Source organism: Taudactylus pleione, unplaced genomic scaffold, assembly GCF_031769625.1.
Source record: "Taudactylus pleione unplaced genomic scaffold, aTauple2 ptg000518l, whole genome shotgun sequence".
Lineage (NCBI taxonomy): Eukaryota > Metazoa > Chordata > Amphibia > Anura > Myobatrachidae > Taudactylus > Taudactylus pleione.
Genome location: NW_028284920.1, coordinates 6836995 through 6858221, shown reverse-complemented (window position 1 = coordinate 6858221; position 21227 = coordinate 6836995). Strand labels below are relative to the sequence as shown.

Genomic DNA, 21227 nt, shown 5'->3' with positions numbered 1-21227 from the left:
TTATACAAGCTCCGTGACAGGGCATAGCCCACTGTGTCTATTATACAAGCTCCGTGACAGGGCATAGCCCACTGAGTGTATTATACAAGCTCCGTGACAGGGCATAGCCCACTGTGTCTATTATACAAGCTCCGTGACAGGGCATAGCCCACTGTGTCTATTATACAAGCTCCGTGACAGGGCATAGCCCACTGAGTGTATTATACAAGCTCCGTGACAGGGCATAAGCCCACTGAGTATTATACAAGCTCCGTGACAGGGCATAAGCCCACTGTGTCTATTATACAAGCTCTGTGACAGGGCATAAGCCCACTGTGTCTATTATACAAGCTCCGTGACAGGGCATAGCCCAATGAGTCTATTAAACAAGCTCCGTGACAGGGCATAAGCCTACTGAGTATTATACAAGCTTCGTGACAGGGCATAGCCCACTGAGTGTATTATACAAGCTCCATGACAGGGCATAGCCCACTGTGTCTATTATACAAGCTCCGTGACAGGGCATAAGCCCACTGAGTATTATACAAGCTCCGTGACAGGGCATAGCCCACTGAGTGTATTATACAAGCTCCGTGACAGGGCATAGCCCACTGTGTCTATTATACAAGCTCCGTGACAGGGCATAGCCCACTGAGTGTATTATACAAGCTCCATGACAGGGCATAGCCCACTGTGTCTATTATACAAGCTCCGTGACAGGGCATAGCCCACTGTGTCTATTATACAAGCTCCGTGACAGGGCATAGCCCACTGAGTGTATTATACAAGCTCCGTGACAGGGCATAGCCCACTGTGTCTATTATACAAGCTCCGTGACAGGGCATAGCCCACTGAGTGTATTATACAAGCTCCGTGACAGGGCATAGCCCACTGTGTCTATTATACAAGCTCCGTGACAGGGCATAAGCCCACTGAGTATTATACAAGCTCCGTGACAGGGCATAGCCCACTGAGTGTATTATACAAGCTCCGTGACAGGGCATAGCCCACTGTGTCTATTATACAAGCTCCGTGACAGGGCATAAGCCCACTGAGTACTATACAAGCTCCGTGACAGGGCATAGCCCACTGTGTCTATTATACAAGCTCCGTGACAGGGCATAGCCCACTGGGTCTATTATACAAGCTCCGTGACAGGGCATAGCCCACTGAGTGTATTATACAAGCTCCGTGACAGGGCATAGCCCACTGTGTCTATTATACAAGCTCCGTGACAGGGCATAGCCCACTGTGTCTATTATACAAGCTCCGTGACAGGGCATAGCCCACTGAGTGTATTATACAAGCTCCGTGACAGGGCATAGCCCACTGTGTCTATTATACAAGCTCCGTGACAGGGCATAGCCCACTGAGTGTATTATACAAGCTCCGTGACAGGGCATAGCCCACTGTGTCTATTATACAAGCTCCGTGACAGGGCATAAGCCCACTGAGTATTATACAAGCTCCGTGACAGGGCATAGCCCACTGAGTGTATTATACAAGCTCCGTGACAGGGCATAGCCCACTGTGTCTATTATACAAGCTCCGTGACAGGGCATAAGCCCACTGAGTACTATACAAGCTCCGTGACAGGGCATAGCCCACTGTGTCTATTATACAAGCTCCGTGACAGGGCATAGCCCACTGTGTCTATTATACAAGCTCCGTGACAGGGCATAGCCCACTGAGTGTATTATACAAGCTCCGTGACAGGGCATAGCCCACTGTGTGTATTATACAAGCTCCGTGACAGGGCATAGCCCACTGAGTGTATTATACAAGCTCCGTGACAGGGCATAGCCCACTGTGTCTATTATACAAGCTCCGTGACAGGGCATAAACCCACTGAGTATTATACAAGCTCCGTGACAGGGCATAGCCCACTGAGTGTATTATACAAGCTCCGTGACAGGGCATAAGCCCACTGAGTATTATACAAGCTCCGTGACAGGGCATAAGCCCACTGAGTATTATACAAGCTCCGTGACAGGGCATAGCCCACTGTGTCTATTATACAAGCTCCGTGACAGGGCATAGCCCACTGAGTGTATTATACAAGCTCTGTGACAGGGCATAAGCCCACTGAGTATTATACAAGCTCCGTGACAGGGCATAAGCCCACTGTGTCTATTATACAAGCTCTGTGACAGGGCATAAGCCCACTGTGTCTATTATACAAGCTCCGTGACAGGGCATAGCCCACTGAGTCTATTATACAAGCTCCGTGACAGGGCATAAGCCCACTGAGTATTATACAAGCTTCGTGACAGGGCATAGCCCACTGAGTGTATTATACAAGCTCCGTGACAGGGCATAGCCCACTGTGTCTATTATACAAGCTCCTTGACAGGGCATAAGCCCACTGAGTATTATACAAGCTCCGTGACAGGGCATAGCCCACTGAGTGTATTATACAAGCTCCGTGACAGGGCATAGCCCACTGTGTCTATTATACAAGCTCCGTGAAAGGGCATAGCCCACTGTGTGTATACAAGCTCTGTGACTCCAGTTCATAGTGATAAAGTAATATGGATCACGAGAATGAACTGAGAGGAGAGCAGAAACAACATGTAAATGCTAGCATTGCAGCGGCTGGAAGTCCATCACTTTTATCTAAAGCTGATGCTCAAGGGCGTAGAGGCTTTCAAACCTTAGGGAACCTGAAATCAAAAAATTTAGATTTTACAGGGGTAAAGACAAAAAAAAAACCTCTAAAGACTACTACTTTTGCAGAGAAACAGAAAATTGGCAACATACCATTCACCACACGTAGCGGCAAGGAAAGACTCAGGCTTTGCCCTTTATTTCTGAGTGGTGGTTCTGCAGCTGTCAGTGAGGCATCTTGTGCCTCTCGTGATGATAAAAGACCTTTTCAATCAGACTGTAGAAGTGTGAAAAAATTTAAAACCAATAAGGCAGTCGAACAAACTGTGTTTTTTGAAACACAAATGTCAGAAATCCCTGAGGAGAGTCTAAGTGGGTCCACAAGTGGCATTTCTATGTGTAAGCCTGACCTTTCAGAGAAGCCGCCCTCCACAGTTTCTTTTCCATCTGTAGTTGTGGGGATGACCAGTATTGCCGAGGACATAGAAATTGAGGATGCCACCGTGGAATTGCAAGAGGATGAGAGGAATATATGTGCAGCTGATGCTGGCACTAATGAGGATGTTGAGGATGAGGATATTATTTGTATAAGTCAGGCACCAGTGGAAGCAGCTCTTGGCCAAGATAAGAAGGCCATTGCCATGCCTGGGCATAGAACCAAGAAATCCACATCTTTTGTGTGGAATTACTTTTACCCAAACCCTGACAACGTTTGTCAAGCCATTTGTAGCCTCTGTGAGACCACAGTTAGTAGAGGTAGGGACGTTAAACATCTAGGAACCTCTACGCTATTACGTCATCTGCAGCGAGCTCATGACAGGTGTTTGATAACAGAAACTACTGCAAAAAAAATAACAACAAGCAGTCCAGCATTAGCTAGATGCCTTCTCTCTACTAAATCCCAGCACCTGCAATCTCCGCCGACAACACCTTCCTCCTCAATATCCTCAGGAATGATCAGTGGTAGTACAACATCCAATTTGTTAGTGCTAAGTCACGGTGACTCCTCCAATTTCCAGGACACCTCAGAAGAAACTGAATCTTTGAGCGCTAGGCCTGCTGCTGCTGCTGCTGGTGGATCTTCATCCCAGAAGTGGACAAAGAAGACTACTAGTAGTATACCAAAAAAACAATTGACTGTTAAAGAATCTCTTGCAAGGGGAAGCAAGTATGACAGCTCTCACCCTGTCGCACAGCGGATCACTGACGCCATGACAGCTATGCTAATATTAGATCTGCGTCCAATATCCTCAATTAATGCAGTGGGATTTACACAGCTAGTTGAGGTCATGTGTCCCCGGTACCAAATTCCATCTCGGTTTCATTTTACCCGAAAAGCCATTCCTCGGCTGTACCAGGACGTTAAACAGAACCTAATTATTGGTCTGCAAAATGCTATTGTACCCACTGTCCACTTAACCACAGATATGTGGACAAGCGGTAGTGGACAAACTAAAGATTACATGACTGTGACAGCCCACTGGGTGGGTGAATCGCCTTCAGCAGCAGCAGTATCTAACAAACAACACCAGCTCATTCAGAGGCAGGCAACTCTGTGCATCACCGGATTCAATAAGAGGCATACCGCTGACAACCTCTTAGAAAAACTAAGAGATGTCATAGAAACATGGCTTACCCCACTTGGACTCTCCTCAGGATTTGTGATTTCTGACAATGCTACAAATATAGTGAAAGCATTACAGCTGGGTGAATTCCAACACATCCCCTGTTTTGCTCACACAATAAACTTAGTGGTGCAGGGTTTTTTAAAAAACGACAGGGGCGTTCAGGAGATGCTGTCTGTGGCCCGAAAAATTTCGGGACATTTTCGGCATTCAGCAACAGCGTGCAGGAGATTGCAGCACCTGCAAGAGCAGTTTAATTTGCCCTGCCATCAACTGAAGCAAGAAGTGGTAACGAGGTGGAACTCAACCCTGTATATGCTTCAGCGGATGGAGGAGCAGCAAAAAGCCATCCATAGCTATACGACAAGCCATGACATTGGGAGAGGAGGGGGAATGTACCTTACCCCAGCACAGTGGAGAGTACTTTCTGTCTTGTGCAAGGTGCTCAAACCATTTGAAGTTGCCACTTGTGAAGTGAGTGCTGACACTGCTAGCTTGAGTAAGGTGATTCCCCTGATTTCGCTTTTGGAAAAGCAGCTGGAGAAATTGAAGGATGATATTAAACAAAGTGATTCCGCAAAGTATGCTGGACTGATAGATCAAGTCCTTTGTTCGCTTCGCCAGGATCCACGGGTGGCCAAGATCTTGAAATCTGATCATTATATTTTAGCAACCATTCTTGATCCTAGGTTCAAGTCATATGCTGTGTCTTTCTTTACAACTGACCCAGATCTTAAAAGAACCAAAGCACTCCTGGTGAGCAAGTTGGCAGCTGAAGTGACACATGGCACTACGATGACGTCTCCTCCTTCGGTTTCTCCAGCAGCAGCCAGAAAAAAATGCACCTTTTCCAACAGACCCAGTGGTGATGCAGATAAGTCAAGTCAACATTTTGACATCTGGTCGGGTCTAAAAGATTTGCCCAACACCAGTGACACCTCTACCGCAACTCCATCTAATACGATTACCATCCAAAGAATGGTGGAGGATTATTTTCAGGACACCATACACGTAGACATGTCACAGAGTCCCTTCGAATATTGGAAGAAAAAAAAGGCAATTTGGAGACCCTTGTATAAACTGGCTTTGCATTATTTAAGCTGCCCACCCTCCAGTGTGTACTCGGAGAGAGTTTTCAGTACAGCCGGGAACCTTGTGAGTGAACGACGAAGGAGGCTACTTCCACAAAATGTAGAAAAAATGATGTTCATTAAAATGAACTGGAAATTTCACGAGGAAAACCTTTCCCACCAATCATGTCACAGTACAGATACTTCTGTAATGGTAGATTCCAGCGGGGATGAACTGATATTGTGTGAGGAATCGGATGATGTACACACTGATGAGGGTGAGGATGGCAATGATGGTGACATCATGCCACTGTAGACCTGTTGCCTTTAGTAGATTGGAAGATTTTTTTGTGGGGGCCCAAACAAACCAAGCACTTCAGCCACAAAGTGGCAGTACCTGTCGCTGAAATGCTTTGTTTGTTAAAGTGTGCATGTCCTTTTTAAGATCCAACATAAAGGGTGGGTGGGAGGGCCCAAGGACAATTCCATCTAGCACTACCTTTCATTTCTGCCACTGCTGTGTGGCATAGTTTCATAGATGTGCTTTAAACTGTGGTGTCTGTGCCACTGCGCCGCTGCTCTGACGCTTGGTCACCAGTCAGCTCACTGCAACCTTTGGCCAATAATGGTGAAACCAATAATTTAAGCTGTGAGGTGGTCTAAATTGACTGTAAATGACTGGAAATTAATGTTATTGAGGTAAATAACACTCTAGGAAGAAAAAAAAGCCCAATTTATGTAATTTTAGCTTTTTTTGCCAATTTTGGCAAAAAATCCAAATCCAAATCCAAATCCAAAGCCAGTCACCGCAGTTTGGCAAATCCAAATCCAAAGCCGGATGACGAATTAGAACCAAATCCAAATCCGGCAAAAATGGTCCGGCGCACATCCCTACAAATAATACATATTTTCTATACATACAGGGAGAGATGAATGTTTCCTCCAGGTGAAGTACGAGAGAGAAGTGCCACAACAGCAATAAAGAACCATTTAGATTTTCTTATGCACCTTCACAATGGGAAATGGTGTCTGGTTACAGATCCTTCATACATATGACATTGCCCAGATAAGAGTAATAATTGCATTAAAAGGTTACAAACAATATTTTCCCTTCAGACTCCTCAAGTGAAATAATTATATAGTGCAAGGCTAAAGATTAAAATCTTGACCGATTCTTCATTTTGTATAAAACATGGGCCCTTCCACACTGTAGACTTTGCATTAGATCCACCACTTGGGTTTGTATACATGCTAAGGCCATTTAGCCAGTACAAAGTGTCAGATTCAGTATTTGTTGTGGGCTCAGGACTGGGACCACAACACAACTGAAGCCTAGAACACTAGTAAAAGAATGGTGCTTGATGTGGTAGTATCAGGAACACTGTGGAATAGTCCAAACGTAGAATACACACTAGGGATATGCGCCCTCTGCAGGTGAGGTTCGGAATAGATTGCTGGAAGCCTGTAGACAGAGGGCCTGATTCACTACCATTCGCAACTGCAATTACGCAAGCAATCGGCCGATTGTTGCATTCTGCGTATGCATCGCAGTGCACGTGCGCGAACCAGGAATTGCGATCGGGACTGCGCAGACCCATCACAGAGTGATTGACAGGAGGTGCCATTTGTGGGAGGTGACGGGGGAGAGGCTGGCGTGCCAGTGCGTTTGAACGCTGTTGCAGGGGCGTGCATAAATTGACCACTGTGATGCCCTACGCAGTCTGAGGTCTCATAGCGTGCCATGAAGTTAGCAATTTCTGAGTAACTTCAGAGCTTGTACAAGTGTGCATGAGGCTGCGATGGTACTGGATTGTACCTATGTTTTCACAGTCTTGCTAAACATTACAGATGTGTGTAAGGTAAAGTGTGTGTCCCACTCCCTATGTAGTGCTGCGATGGCATAGTAATTGCAATGGATCAGCATACCATCGCAGTTGAACTGCGTGTGTAATCGCTATTGCAATCGCAGTTGCGATCCATAGTGAATCAGGCCCAGAGACAGATACTGCAGGATGGTATTTAGCAGACTTGTAGTGTGAGCTGTAGACAGAAATACACAGGCTGAAAGTGGGACTGTACGATAATTTAGCAGATGATGATAATAATGCATGCAGTAATAGGGATGTAGTTATGAGACCAGCGGCCGCGATGTCGCCGGTCTCAATACCGACACGGAAATCCTGGCAAGGGACTTAAGATAGGCGTAGGAATACTGACACCTATCTTAATCCCGATGCCGGAATGCTGAAGAACACCAGCCGAACCAGGTAAGTCCAGGACGCGTAGCAGGGACAGGGTTGGGTTTTGGGTGGGAGGCTATGGTTATGCACCCCTAGTGGGGAGGGTTAGGGTTAGGCACCACTGGCGGGGTTAGGGTTAGGCACTAAGGGGGGAGGGTTAGGTTTAGGCATGAAAGGGGGAGAGTTAGATTTAAGCACTAACTTTGAGGGTTAGGGTGCGGATTGGGGAGGGTTAGGGTGCGGGTTGGGGAGGGTTAGGGTGCGGGTGGGGAGGGTTAGGGTGCGGGTTGGGGAGGGTTAGGGTGCGGGTGGGGAGGGTTAGGGTGCGGGTTGGGGAGGGTTAGGGTGCGGGTGGGGAGGGTTAGGGTTAGGCTACAAGAAGGGAGGGTTAGGGGGGGAAGGGGGGAGAGTATGTACACTTACCCGACCCATGTCGGGATACCAACCATTCGGATGTCAATGTCGGTATTCTGCCACTAGGCATCACGACAGCCGGCATTTCAAACCCATTCTGCAGTAATATACTGGTAGAGACTGCACACAATAAATACAGGTAGAGTCTGCAGATAGGTATGCAGGGCCGGTGCAAGGTCTCCGGGCGCCCTAGGCAACATTTCACCAACCACCCCTGCTCCCTCCAACTCATAAAATTCCACGCATCAGTCTCCCCAGTTAAATAACATGCCACACAGCAGTGTCCAAATTCATAATATACTATATAGAATGTTACACACAGCAGAGAGCCAAAATCATAATTTACCTCATAACACTGCCGCCAATTCATAATATGCCACACAGCTGTGCTGCAAATTCATTATATGCCACTCAGCCATGAATTACTCCATTTTTTTTTTTTTTCGTTTGTGGGCTCAGCGGCGCCCTCCAGTGGCCAGCGCCCTTAGGCAGCTGCCTAAGGTTGTCTAATGGTAGCACCGACCTGTAGGTATGTCTAGTAGAGTCTGCATGCAAGTATGTGCAGGTTTGCACTGCACACATGAAAGTGCAGGCTGAGGTATTACCAGCAGGTTGAGAAGCTAGGAAGAGGATCTGTAAAGAGAGAAAAGAAAGAAAAATAAACTCAGGCAGAGCCTGGCACAACTTCCACGCCAGGCGCAACTTCTAGTACACACAATAACTGTGCATGCTTTTTACATGATGCACAACACACTTATGCCGGCCATACACGGTGCTATATGCTCTGTGCGACCAGACGGGGATCCGACGTTCGACATATCGGGTGGATCCAGCACACAGCACAATCGGGTAGCCGACCGCCGGATATGCCGGCTCCCCCCTCCCCCACCTGCATAGCACTGCATGGGATCACACATCGCATCCCCAAATCGAATGAACCTGCAGTAAGATCTGGGACTGCGATATACGACCCCATAGGTGCGCGCACTGTCCGATATCATACCCATACACTGTGCGATAAACAGATGTGCCCAGCTAGCTCCATATGCCATGTAGCGCGTCATTCATCTCGCGCCACACACTACTCCTTGAGTTGCACCACACAGAATGTTTCATAACGGAACATAGCGTAGCAATGGAAAAAAGTCATAACATGTAATACAACTTTTTGTCACTTTTCCTAAACTACACAGTGCATACGTCTGATTTCCAACGCATTTTCCGTATCACCGCCTGATGACTGACTGACTGACAGATGCAGTGATTCGGTACACTATAGCACAGCGTTTTCCTCATGGAATCAGGGCTGTAGAAGAATGTCTAATAAAGTTTTAAATCATTAAGTGTGTGAGTCCTGTACTTTTTTATATAAATATTTCACATGCACGCACAGCTATTAATGAGGCGGGATAAATATTCACTAATGCTCCTCAACCATCATTTGCTTTTGTTCAATGCCGCCGAACTCAATACACTGTCCACAACACCACAAGTTCTGTCATTTGTGGTGTACGGCGCTCCATACAGTACCCACGTAGCGCCTTGCTAGTCGCGCTATGGCGTTTAGAGTCTCATAGTACTGCGCATGCCCAGTGGAGCCAGGCGGGAGTGACACAGTGCATCAGCACTAGGCTTATGCACTGTGTGCTGTACACAACAGGTGCAGCTTTCAACATGGCTGACGTGTATGGGCTAGTGGTATGGGTGAACGCAATGCAAGCAAGCGTGGGCGTCACGGGTTTGAGATCTGGTAGGGAACTTTTTTTTTTAAGTCTGCACTACAGGACTTGGTGTCCAGTATTTTTATCAACGCCAACTGAACTCAATACATTGTCCACAACTTCATGCACACACTATCCGACTACCCAATATCATGCCCATACACCAATCTGTCGGATCGGCTGATTTATTGCACCGTGTATGGGCCACTTTCCCATAAATCACACTATGAAAAAGTTGGCCCGATAGTTTTCTATAGGTATCTGTTATACCAGTGCTGTCACAGTTGCAGCGTAGGGTCACAATGCAATGCCAAACTCTAAGACATATGTGTAATAGCAAATGCACAAATAATACATATTTTCTATAGATACAGGGAGAGATAAATGTTTCCTCCAGGTGAAGTATGAGAGAGAAGTGCCACAACAGCAATAAAGAACCATTTAGATTTCCTTACACACCTCCACAATGGGAAATGGTGTCTGGTTACAGATCCTTCATACATATCACATTGCCCAGATTAGAGTAATAATTATGTGAAAAGGTTACAAACAACATTTTCCCATTAGACTCCTCAAGTGAAATAATTATATAGTGCAAGGCTAAAGATTAAAATCTTGACCTATTCTACATTTTGTATAAAATAAGGGCCCTTCCACACTGTAGATCTGAGCAAACGTCGTCTTCCCCATTTATACAGCCGGACTATCTGCATGTGGGACACGATGAAGACTGAAGTTCTTCTCACCCTGCTGTTTGTAGCTGTTTCCAGCGCCGCATTGGATGGTAAGAAAACTTATAGTGTTACAAGAGTTGTTTGAATACATATGCATGTTAGAAAAGAGCTGATTTTCCTTATTGCCATAGCACTTATAGGGCTCTATTTATTACCATTATTTTTACTAGAATAAAGTGAAAAAGGGTGTTTTCACACCCATTTCACATTATTTTAGTATCACCTACAGGTATTACCGGGCAATTGGAGTAGAATTCGGAAAATTCTACTCCAAACCCTAAGTATCACTTATTTTTAGTAAGCAGATCGCATTTCCCAGGAATCGGTATGAAATACCATGCGGCCGGCGGTTCGATTCCCGGCAGCGCCTGACCGACAAAAGCAGAGTTCCCGGCAGCGGAAGCCCGACAGCGCTGGAAATCCTGATCGTCGCTAAGGTAAGTATAAACTAACCTAACCCCCTAACCCTCACCCTCCTTAGGGTTGCCTAACCCTAACCTCCCCCCAAGTGCCTAACCCTAATCCCTCCTCTAAGTACCTAACCCTAACCCCCCCCTTCCCCGCTGCCTAAACCTAAGTCCCCCGGGGGGGGTGCCTAACCCTAAGTCCCCCCCGGGGGTGCCTAACCCTAACCCTCCCTCCCCCTAGCCTAACCCTAACCCTCCCGGGGGGGTGCCTAACCCTAAGCCCCCCCGGGTGCACTTTCTAGTATTGCGCTTGCACCAACTTCAGGTTGGGCATGTGTATCCTGATGCTCCAACTCTTCACAGCATATATATATAGTTTATATATTATATGTACATTATATATAGCCCTTCCCGGTGCTTGTCTGCTCATACTGCTTCCTACCCCACATGCTCCTCCGCCTCCTGAGTGGAGTTTCCCCGCAGTACTGGATATATGCATATACTACATACGCTTTTATAGCCTTCTAAAGAGTGGAGGAGAGTAGGAGGAGGTGCAGTCGCCTGCAGAGACTGATTGGGCGTGATCCATCTATCCCTAGAGTTTTAAGCTGAGATAAGGATTTTCTTAATATAACGCCACTTCCAGATGGCGTTATATACAGTAGGGTAAGTTTTATAAGGACTTGCTGAATAGCAGAAAACATAAAGCGCTATACAGAGCAATGACTTGCTCTCTACAATGTAATGATGTAGGAGTCTGGCATTATCAGAGGAGATAATTGCGTTCTCTTCTCTGCTAACCCTTTCTTACATACTGTAACTGAGATAATGAAATCATTTGGAAACCCTCTCAGGGGATTTGTGCAGGAAAGATGCCCATAGGCTTCTATAGGCAATGCCATCTATCTGCTACAAGCTCCTGTAGGTTTTGCTTTCCTGGAGCTTGATACATATGGGGAATGAGGCAAACCTCTGGAAACTGTAGTTTTTGGAGTTTTGACCACATTTATACCCTTAGTACATCCTGCCCTGAGAGATTATAGCACATCACCAATTGTACGCAGGGCTGGGGAGACGCTCTGGAGTTCCCCCAGGGCAACCAGCGTCCTCAGATGCCCCCCACACTCTGCAGATGCCTCTGCTTCTTACCTGGTCTGGAGCAAACAAAGAGAGGTCTGGGAGCGGAGCTCTAGGGTTCTGCTCCTCCATGTCAGACTGAGATTGTGCTACTCTGCTCTGACACCACTGTACTCAGTCATACTCCCGGCCTATCACTGATGTGCACAAATCAGCATATCCAAAGCCAAGAAGCACCAGGGTTACAGTTATTTCAATTATTGAACAAACCCCCTCTTCCCCATTTTCAGATTCATTTAAATCCCCAGGAAGGCAGCACTCATTGCACCAGGAAAATAAAAACACTAATATGTGACATGATGTTATAAATATAGTGTTTTAGGCACCTTAACCCCCTGAGTTCATCTAAAGGTAGCGCCAGTCCTGGTGTTACTGCTGGTTCACTTCAGCCCACCATGCTTCATCCTCCCCGCTATACTTACTGGTCCTCCAATCCTCTCCTGACGGATGGCTGGCCGATCTCCAACGCTGGCAGTGGGAGCTGTTGGTGAACACATCTCAGAGACATGACTGCCATCCTTCATTGTTAATGTCAAATAAAATAGTAGAAAATGTGGGGCTGCCGCTAATATGAAATATTTTTTAGGTAACTGAAAGGAACAAAATAATTATAGGTTACATATAAAGTTCATATTAAGGGCCCCTTTTAATAATGAGTGATATGCCTGTTATCTTAAATGTTACTAATCTTAAATGTTGTTCCAACCAATCAGTTCCTAGCTTTCATTTTTCAAACACAGCCTGTAAAATTACAGGTGCTGATTGGTTGGAGCACCATTAAGGTTAGTAACGAATGATAACAAGCATATCACTCGTTACTAAACGGGGCCCAAAGTTCTTACTTTTCTTATTATTTCTTTATTCATTTCCTTCATTTTACGAAGGGGATTCTCCCAAAAAGCTCATCAGGCATATAGGTAACAACCTAATGGGTATTCCTACAGTGGTCCGGGGTTTAGTATTTTTAGGTAAATATGGATAAGAACCAAAATCCACAATAAAAAAAGGATCCATGTTTCCAAGTGAATTACATACAGAAAATCACATGAACTATTTTAATTCAGAATCATTATGGAGCGATTTAAGATTATAGATCCAGCCCATTTTTTTTCTAGCTAAAATAACACAAAAATTATTACACCCTGTAGTTTCTACTATATCAATGCCTAGAACAGAGGTTCTCAAACTTTTTTGAACCACGGTGCCCTAAAGTATCAGCATTGTTTTTAAGGCACCCCTAAACCAGAGATTTGGTATTGAGAAAGTCAGAAAAAAATGTAGTGAAGCAGTACAGTGAACTAAATAGTGCTGACCTGTCATCCTCAGGTTTAGTTATGTGGTGGGGAACAGGTTTGTGCTTCTGTTTGTCTACATATTTACATTACATTGACCATAAAGAATTTGATTGGTGCTGGACCACCAACTTGAGGTACCCCTGCAAGTGTCCCGATGCACCCCAGGGTGCCACAGCGCACAGTTTGGGAACCACTGGCCTAGAATGTTTCTTTATTATTTATTGGAACAATGATGCACTGTTTTGGAAGTTTCTGACAGTGAATTTTTGATGAACCTGAAATTTTTCACAAATCTAATTTCCCAAGTTACATGATGTCCTTCCCACATGGATCTTATCACATTCGCATTGGATAAGATGAATTCCGTTCTTACTATTACATATTATAGAATTATTGCTTGTATTTTCCTTCCTTTCACTTGTTTTAAAACTTTTAATACACTTAGATGAATTCAGCCAGGCTTCGCACATCCCACATAAGCCACATCGAAAAAGAAACTTTTTGCTTATAATTTTGGTCCTGCCCTGGTGCTTCATTATATAGATGTGAAACTGGCCTTTGTGACTAGTAAGACACTGGTCCTGTGTATGTGATATTTTGGGGGCTTCTACATTGTAGACACATTTTTCAGTATGAATGAAGAGGGATAATTATAAGATTGCCAGGATTCAAGTGGTATTGCTCATTTGATGGTGGTATGTACTGCAGTCTGCAGTGACATCTATGTTACATGGTTGTCTCACCAGTGGTATAATAATATATAAATATAGCCCCGTGCTACTACTGTGACCCATCATAAGTCTTATGTGCCTGTGCATATATTAACCCACAGGTTCTCAAACTCGGTGCTCGGGACCCCAAACAGTGCATGTTTTCCAGGTCTCCCCAAAGAATCACAAGTGAAATAATTATCTCCACCTGTGGATCTTTTAAAATGTGTCAGTGAGTAACGAATACAGCTGTGCACCTGCTGGGTGACCTGGAAAATGTGATCTGTCTGAGGTCCTGAGGACCAAGTTTGAGAACCACTGTATTAACCTATTACATTACCTCCATCATCAAACCTCTATGGGGTTAGATGGAAAACCTGTGATGTGGATGGATCCAAATATTTTTATGTAAAATGTACTTTTCATTTTTTTCTCACACAGAAGTGACCTCCAAAGTTGACGCTGGTATCTGCCCTCGTGATTACTTTAGAAAGCACCCAGAGGCATACAAGCAAAAACAGGAATTTGTGAAGAAATATGGCTTACCAGATTACAGCAAGCTGGCCAGCTGTTCCGCTAATGGCACATGTGAGGGTAACCTGAAATGCTGCAAATCACGCTGTGGCATGAGATGTATGAAACCACTCTACGGTAAGCGCCACCCGGGCAAAAGATAAAATTTTATCTCTTATTGTTACCCACACAACTGTGTCATTTTCAGACACAAACAGGTTCTTCAATTGTACAAGAGATGAAACTACATTATGCATCTGTAGCGTCTGACTCTGTACATAAGAGATAAGCATACAACACAATTACATAAATATAGTAGACAGTTACAGACATATTTTACACATTTGCATATTAACATAATTACAACCCACAAATTACATAATTACATACAAGACAATAAGGGGTATATTTACTAAAGTGCGGGTTTATAGAAGTAGAGATGCTGCCCATAGCAACCAATCAGATTCTGCTTATCATTTTTCTTGCACCTTCTAGAAGATAATAGCTAGAATCTGATTGGTTGCTATGGGCAGCATCTCTGCTTCTATAAACCCACAATTTAGTAAATATACCCCTAGGAGAGAATATAAATATGAGTTTTAAAGACACATTTATAGGCTGGGAAGCTGGATGGAAGTCTAAATGAATGTGGGAGGGAATTCCAGGGGTTAGAGCAGCGCTGGAGCTAATAGTGGCTAATGAGATGATACTAATAAACGACAGGTCACAACATTCTTATTAGTATTGATTACTTCAAATAACCCAATGTCATATTAGAGTATAAAAGGCTTTGAGGGTAAAAATGGCGTGGAGGATTTTCCTATCAGGGGAAGATTGAATAGTAGCCTATCATATCCCGCCTTCCCACAAGACAAAATGCTCCTCTACATAATAACTATATAAGGTCAGCTGAGTAGATCAGTTTCGGATACACAATGCTCTATGTGTAATGTTTCTTATTTATGTCCAGCACAGCATCTACAGCCAATTAGTGAAGGGTGCTTCTGCAAATGTTCCCTAACTGTAAGCAGCCCCCGGCAGTAGCAGCTGTAGTAGTCACAGCAGTCACAATTGCAACCAGATGCATTACTGTATTCGCTTTTGGGGACTCGACACTGATACCCCAATTGCTAGGACACTACGCTCCCTATTCCAGATACTGCGGTATCATGATAATTGGTGGTGTGTAGCTGCACATCGCAAACATACTACGCTAAGAGTTGAATTTGGACCTAGGTCTTGAAGCCACCTAACAAGGATAGCACTGTAGGTTTGTCATCCCCAAAATTGTCTACAACATGTCTAGCCTAGAATTTACAGGTCACAGGGCCTGATTCCGATTTATACGGTATTGCACAGCTGTAGGGTAGCGGCTGCGCAATACCGTACAACTAAAATGCAATGCAGCAGGAGGCGCCTGTAGGAAATAGACGCCTCACGCATACATCTACAATCTGCGTCCGAAGATGCAGCATCCGATCGATGGTCGCAGCAGTCGGGTAATCTGCGCAAGCCAAAACTTACTCAGAATGGGTCAGCTGGGTCCAGGAAGTCTGTGTCTGACAATGCAGACCCTGGACTCGGCACACCTACAAAACGGGGTGATCCCCCCATTTTGTACAACAGTCTCGGTCTAAAAGCCCCCAACTCTGCAGCAGGTCAGACATGCTGTGACTAAGGGGGGACTGCGAGCAATGACACAGGACCCATTCTGCACATGCACAGATCCACAAACATCGGGTTTGCATACCAATCAGAATCAGACCCACAGTACATAAACAGAAATTATAATTGTTACTTACAGCATATAGCACTTTTAATTCCCTAACACACTATGGCCCTCATTCAGAGCCGCACGTTAACAACAGTACGCTCGTTCCGAGCGATGTTTGCACATCTGCGCATGCGTACGCTTTTTAGTACGCATGCGCGAACCAGTCAGTGCGGCCGAAAATCCTTTGTACGCTATATAGCGAGTGCCGGCTATTTTGAGTGACAGAATGAGGCGTATGTGGGTGGTAACAGGGGAAGGTGCTTGAAAATGGGGAGTGGAGATCCGAACGCAGGCGTGCTTAAAGGTCAAAACGGGCGTTTTATGGGTGTGTATATTTAAAACAGCAGCGTCATTGACCACGTCACTGGGTTATTTTATAGCCCGAACTGCACGCAAATTTGTGGTAGCAAACACCAACCACAAGAATAGCGAGCAGTTCATACGCTGGTCGATGTACTCGATTAATCTAATAAATAGCGGACATGACGTAGGATGCGTGCGGCCAGGGGGCGTTTTTAACAAATAAACGAGCGTATGTTTTGCTCGCTCGTTCAGACTTAGAGGCGTGAACAGACTGCAATGTGCGTACGGATCATTTGAATAGCCACCCCTTGTTTTTAAACGAACGACCGCAAATAGCGTACGGCTCTGAATGAGGGCCTATAATTCCTCATATTCCCAAACACACAAAGGTGCCAAAAGGGGGGGTAGCGAGTACTAATTACCAAGCCCGGGCTAGTTGGAGGGGCCTGGTGGGGGCCCGTGTCCGAAGCCGCCCCCTCCCTCTTATCTGTCAACAGCCCTGCATATGCTGCTGTGTGCTGGGCAACAGTGGGAGCAGAGAGACTGCTGCTGCCACTGAGCAGCAGCAGTCTCCTCTACCTGTCGGGGGGAGCAGTCACACTGATCGCTCCCCCCCCCCTGGAATTGCACTGGGCTGAGGGACTCACAGTGCCTCCCTCCCCAGCACGCTGCTGCAAATAGGGTTTTGTGTGTTTTTAAGGGGGCGTAGTCATGACTCCCCACAATTAGGTTACACCTCCTCATCAGTAATGGCCCTGACTAAGCCTTGGAGAGAGATAAAGTGGAGATAGATAAAGTACAAACCAATCAGCTCCTAACTGTCATTTTTCAAACACTGATTCATAACTCCTTTAGCACTGTCATCCTTTCAGTATCTTATCAACAGAGGTAATCTAAAACTACGACTGTATGTCCCTAAAGATGGGGTGAGCAAAGCCTTCTAGGCACTACAGGGTCTCCGCAGGGTCAATGTGTTATGTGCATGATAACTACATACTACTGGGTACGTTTAATCAGCAGCCAGTTAAACTACCAGGATAATGTTTGGAGTGTGTGAGCCCAGACATCAAACATGGATCTTTTATATTGTTTATAGAAAAAGACGGAATAGAAACGCTGGAGCAAATGTACAAAGAAATAGCTCAGGGACCGGTGGATGATGCATATGGTAAGAATATCTATGTTGTGTGAGTGGTTAATGCACATTACATACCTCAAAATCTTAGATTTAGCTAAATTGGGACTAAATAAAAACAGTCAATTAAATACCCAATCCTCCCGCTGATCCACCAAACCACACTCACATTTTTGTGAAGTTACCTGTACTTTCTGATAAGCCACACCTACTGTCTGATAAGCCAAACCTACTGTCTGATAAGCAACACCTACTTTGTGATAAGCCACATCTACTTTCTGATAAGCCTCATCTACTATTTCATAAGCCACACCCACTGTCTGATAAGCCACACCCACTGTCTGATAAGTTATGCCCCCCCTTGGAGCCTGCAAATCAAATTGTGAGCATCCCATCAAAATCATGATTACTGGGGGCAGATTATGAAAGGAATGCACAAAGTAAAACAAAGAATCTTTTTCATTGTTTTATTCTCCCAGAAATGACGGAGGATGATAAAAATTTAGGAATGTGTCCTGAACATTTCCTCAAAACACACCCAGAGCTCGGAGGACACTTTGGAAAGAACTCTAAAAATAAAACATCACATTTAGATGAACAGTGCAAACATGGTGAGGAGTGTCCTCATAAACCACATGAAAAGCATCCGAAGCATCGCAACTTCACTAAAATGGCTGACTGTTCTGTGGATGGCGACTGTGATACTGGCATGAGATGCTGCAAAACGCCCTGTGGGAAAAAATGCGTAAAATCGGTGTTCAGTAAGTATTCCTAAATTCATAACGTGGATCATTTTTAAACAAGTCAAAAATATTATACATGTATAAAAAAACTGTTATATGTGGCTGGATACATTATTTTCCTATGTCTACACCTGTGTCAGTTAAACATTATTATACAGGTTACTGTACCAGAATTATGCAAATTGTGTATATTCAGCTTTGAAGTCCCGTGGTTTCCGGTAATCACTACCTTAATTGTTCCTGAAAGATCCAGCTCTACAACCTCTCAAACTTATACTAAGCAGTAAAACTTCTCTTTATGTCATTTCAGATATTGCAATAGGTGAAACTAGGCGCCATTGGTTAGGAGTAGGGATGTGCAGGCTCGGTTCTACTCGGTTCCGTTCGGTTTTTTTTACCGAATCTTATTGGGTATCATCTGTCACGAGTTTTGGATAGCCAATAAGATTCGGTAAAAAAACCTGAACGGAACCGAGTAGAACCGAGCCTGCACATCCCTAGTTAGGAGACATCTAAAACACTGAATGTCATCTTATGTACTAAGCCTTGGAGAGAAATAAAGTGGACAGAGATTATGGGTTCTATTTACTAAGCCTTGGATGGAGATAAAGTGGATGGAAATAAGGGCCTGATTCTGACCCGGCCGCTAAGCAGTGATCGCACGCTATGGCCGGTAGTCACCCGTCTGCGCATGCGTATGCGTCGCAGTGTGCAAGATAGTCACTGCGATCGAGAAACGTGTGCTCGTAGCAGAAAGACTGAGCACTACTTTGAGTGACAGATAGTGCCGTTTGTGGGGAAGGTCCAGGAAAGCGGGGGATTGGATGAGCGAACGCAGGCGCATCTGAGCGTCAAAACGGCGTTCTTTGGGCGTGCATAATTAGCATGGAAGCATCATTGTACTCGTCACATTTCAGCCTGCAGTGATCGTAGTGCTTGCAGCGGGGTAGGGTCTACCTCAAGGGCTGTGAGCAGCTCCGATGGCTCTCGATGTTACTGAATAATCATACACTTCCTGGAGATGAAAAGTGGGCGTCATTACACTGGCGTGCGATCACTCTGCCGTCGCTCTTTAAGACATAGAGGACGTCCTTAAGCCTGGCCGTGTGATTGCGGAATTTGCATACCGGCCCCTGTCGGCTGCGAAAGTGCGCTGCGCCGTGAACGGGTCTGAATCAGGACCTAAGTACCAAGTAACCAGCTTCTAAGTGTCATTTCTCAAACACAGCCTGTGAAATGACAGTTAAGAGCAGATTGGCCGGTACTTAATCTCCGTTCACTTTATCTCAATCCGGTTTAGTAAATAGACCCCATAATCTCTGTCCACTTTATCTCTCTCCAAGGCTTAGTATATAAAATGACATTCAGTGTTTTAGATGTCTCCTAACCATTGGCGCCTATGAGCTTGATGCATATCGCCACATCGCAGCCCCATAGCATTCTTTGGGGGCTTCAGCCGGCAGGCCGCAGTGGATATCTCCGATATCTGCTGTGGACCACTTTTATGTATATGGGGTTTGAGGCAAACCTCTGAAACCAGCAGTTTTCGGAGATTACCTGCATTTTTCAGGATTGACACATCCCGTCCTGTATGTTCATTACCTGGTAGAAAAAACAAGTACTGTAATGATGACAGCTGCAATCTATCACACTGGCCCCCTGACTATAAACTACGTCATCTCATGTATTCTTTGTTTTAATTGATATGTGATAACATTTTCTTAACCCCTATTGAAGCTGTTAAAGCTTGTGTTAATGTAGAAACCATCGCTTCTAACACTACAGTCAGAACACTCTAGCTTTCCAAGCCATCTCTTGAGATTGGACAGTAGGGGGCATATTCGATTTGGCGCGAGGTTTAGCAAGGTCAAAAACCTTGCGCCCAATTTTGGAATACCGCGGGTATGCGCGCTCTAGATACCAATTAAAGAAAAGTGGTTGCGGGGTTTTCAGCTCTGAAAACACAGCGCCGCGTAAATTATTATTATTTTTTTTTAAATCTTCATCTGCCTGCCCGGGGGTCTCCGGTGGTCTACGCGGCTCCCAGTGGCCTCCCCTCTATCTTTTCACTGGAGAGGGGGCTGCTGGGAGTCCCAGGGGCTGCTGGGAGGCTCCAGGGGCTGTTGGGAGGTTCCAGGGGCTGTTGGGAGGTTCTTCCAGCGTGCATTCTGGGGGGGCCACACGGACACTGGCGGGGACACACATACACCAGGACACACACACACTTATGCACACACACACACACACTCACTCATACACACTCACACACACTGACATATCGCTGCTGCAGTAGTCCGGGACCCGACACTGGATGAAGAAGACAGAACTTCGAAAGGTGAGTAATTACTGACTAATTAAGCTAATTGGAAACTTCCAATTGCTTAATTAGTCCAAAGGGGGGGTTCCGCCGGAGTGCCAGAGCAAGTCCCGCTGATTTTTCCTAAAGTTATCGATTTTAGGAAAAACCACACTTGCTCTGGAGGTGCGTGATTTTAATTCTCCTTGCACGTTAAAAAAGAAAAAAATCCACACCTATTTGAATTGCAAAAAACAGGCACCTGCAGGAAAAACCTTGCAGGTGCAGGTTTTTGCTATTCTCGCACACAGTTGGATATGCCCCTAGGTGTACTCACCTGACCATCTACGTACGTCAATGCAAAGCCAAAATAAATACAGCATACTGGGCATGTTGTAATATAATCCAGTGTAGGGTTGTAGCCAGAGAATCGGTATGTAATTCTGGCTGCTGTTTAGCCGCCGATTCAAATACAGACAGCGGCAGCCCGGCGGGTCAAAATCCTGACAGCTGAAGGTAAGTAC

The 21227-nt window shown here is 45.2% G+C and overlaps 1 protein-coding gene across 1 annotated transcript in view; it reads left to right on the top strand.

The window, feature by feature from the left end:
• Positions 1-10359: 10359 nt before the first annotated feature.
• LOC148501446 (uncharacterized) overlaps positions 10360-21227 on the top strand; it is a 30157-nt gene continuing 19289 nt past the window's right edge. Inside the window, exons 1-4 of the mRNA XM_088450396.1 lie at positions 10360-10440; positions 14381-14590; positions 17626-17697; positions 18144-18425. Of these exons, the coding sequence (XP_088306522.1) occupies positions 10368-10440; positions 14381-14590; positions 17626-17697; positions 18144-18425 (637 nt within the window). The 5' untranslated portion in view covers positions 10360-10367. The remainder of the gene's footprint in view (positions 10441-14380; positions 14591-17625; positions 17698-18143; positions 18426-21227) is intronic.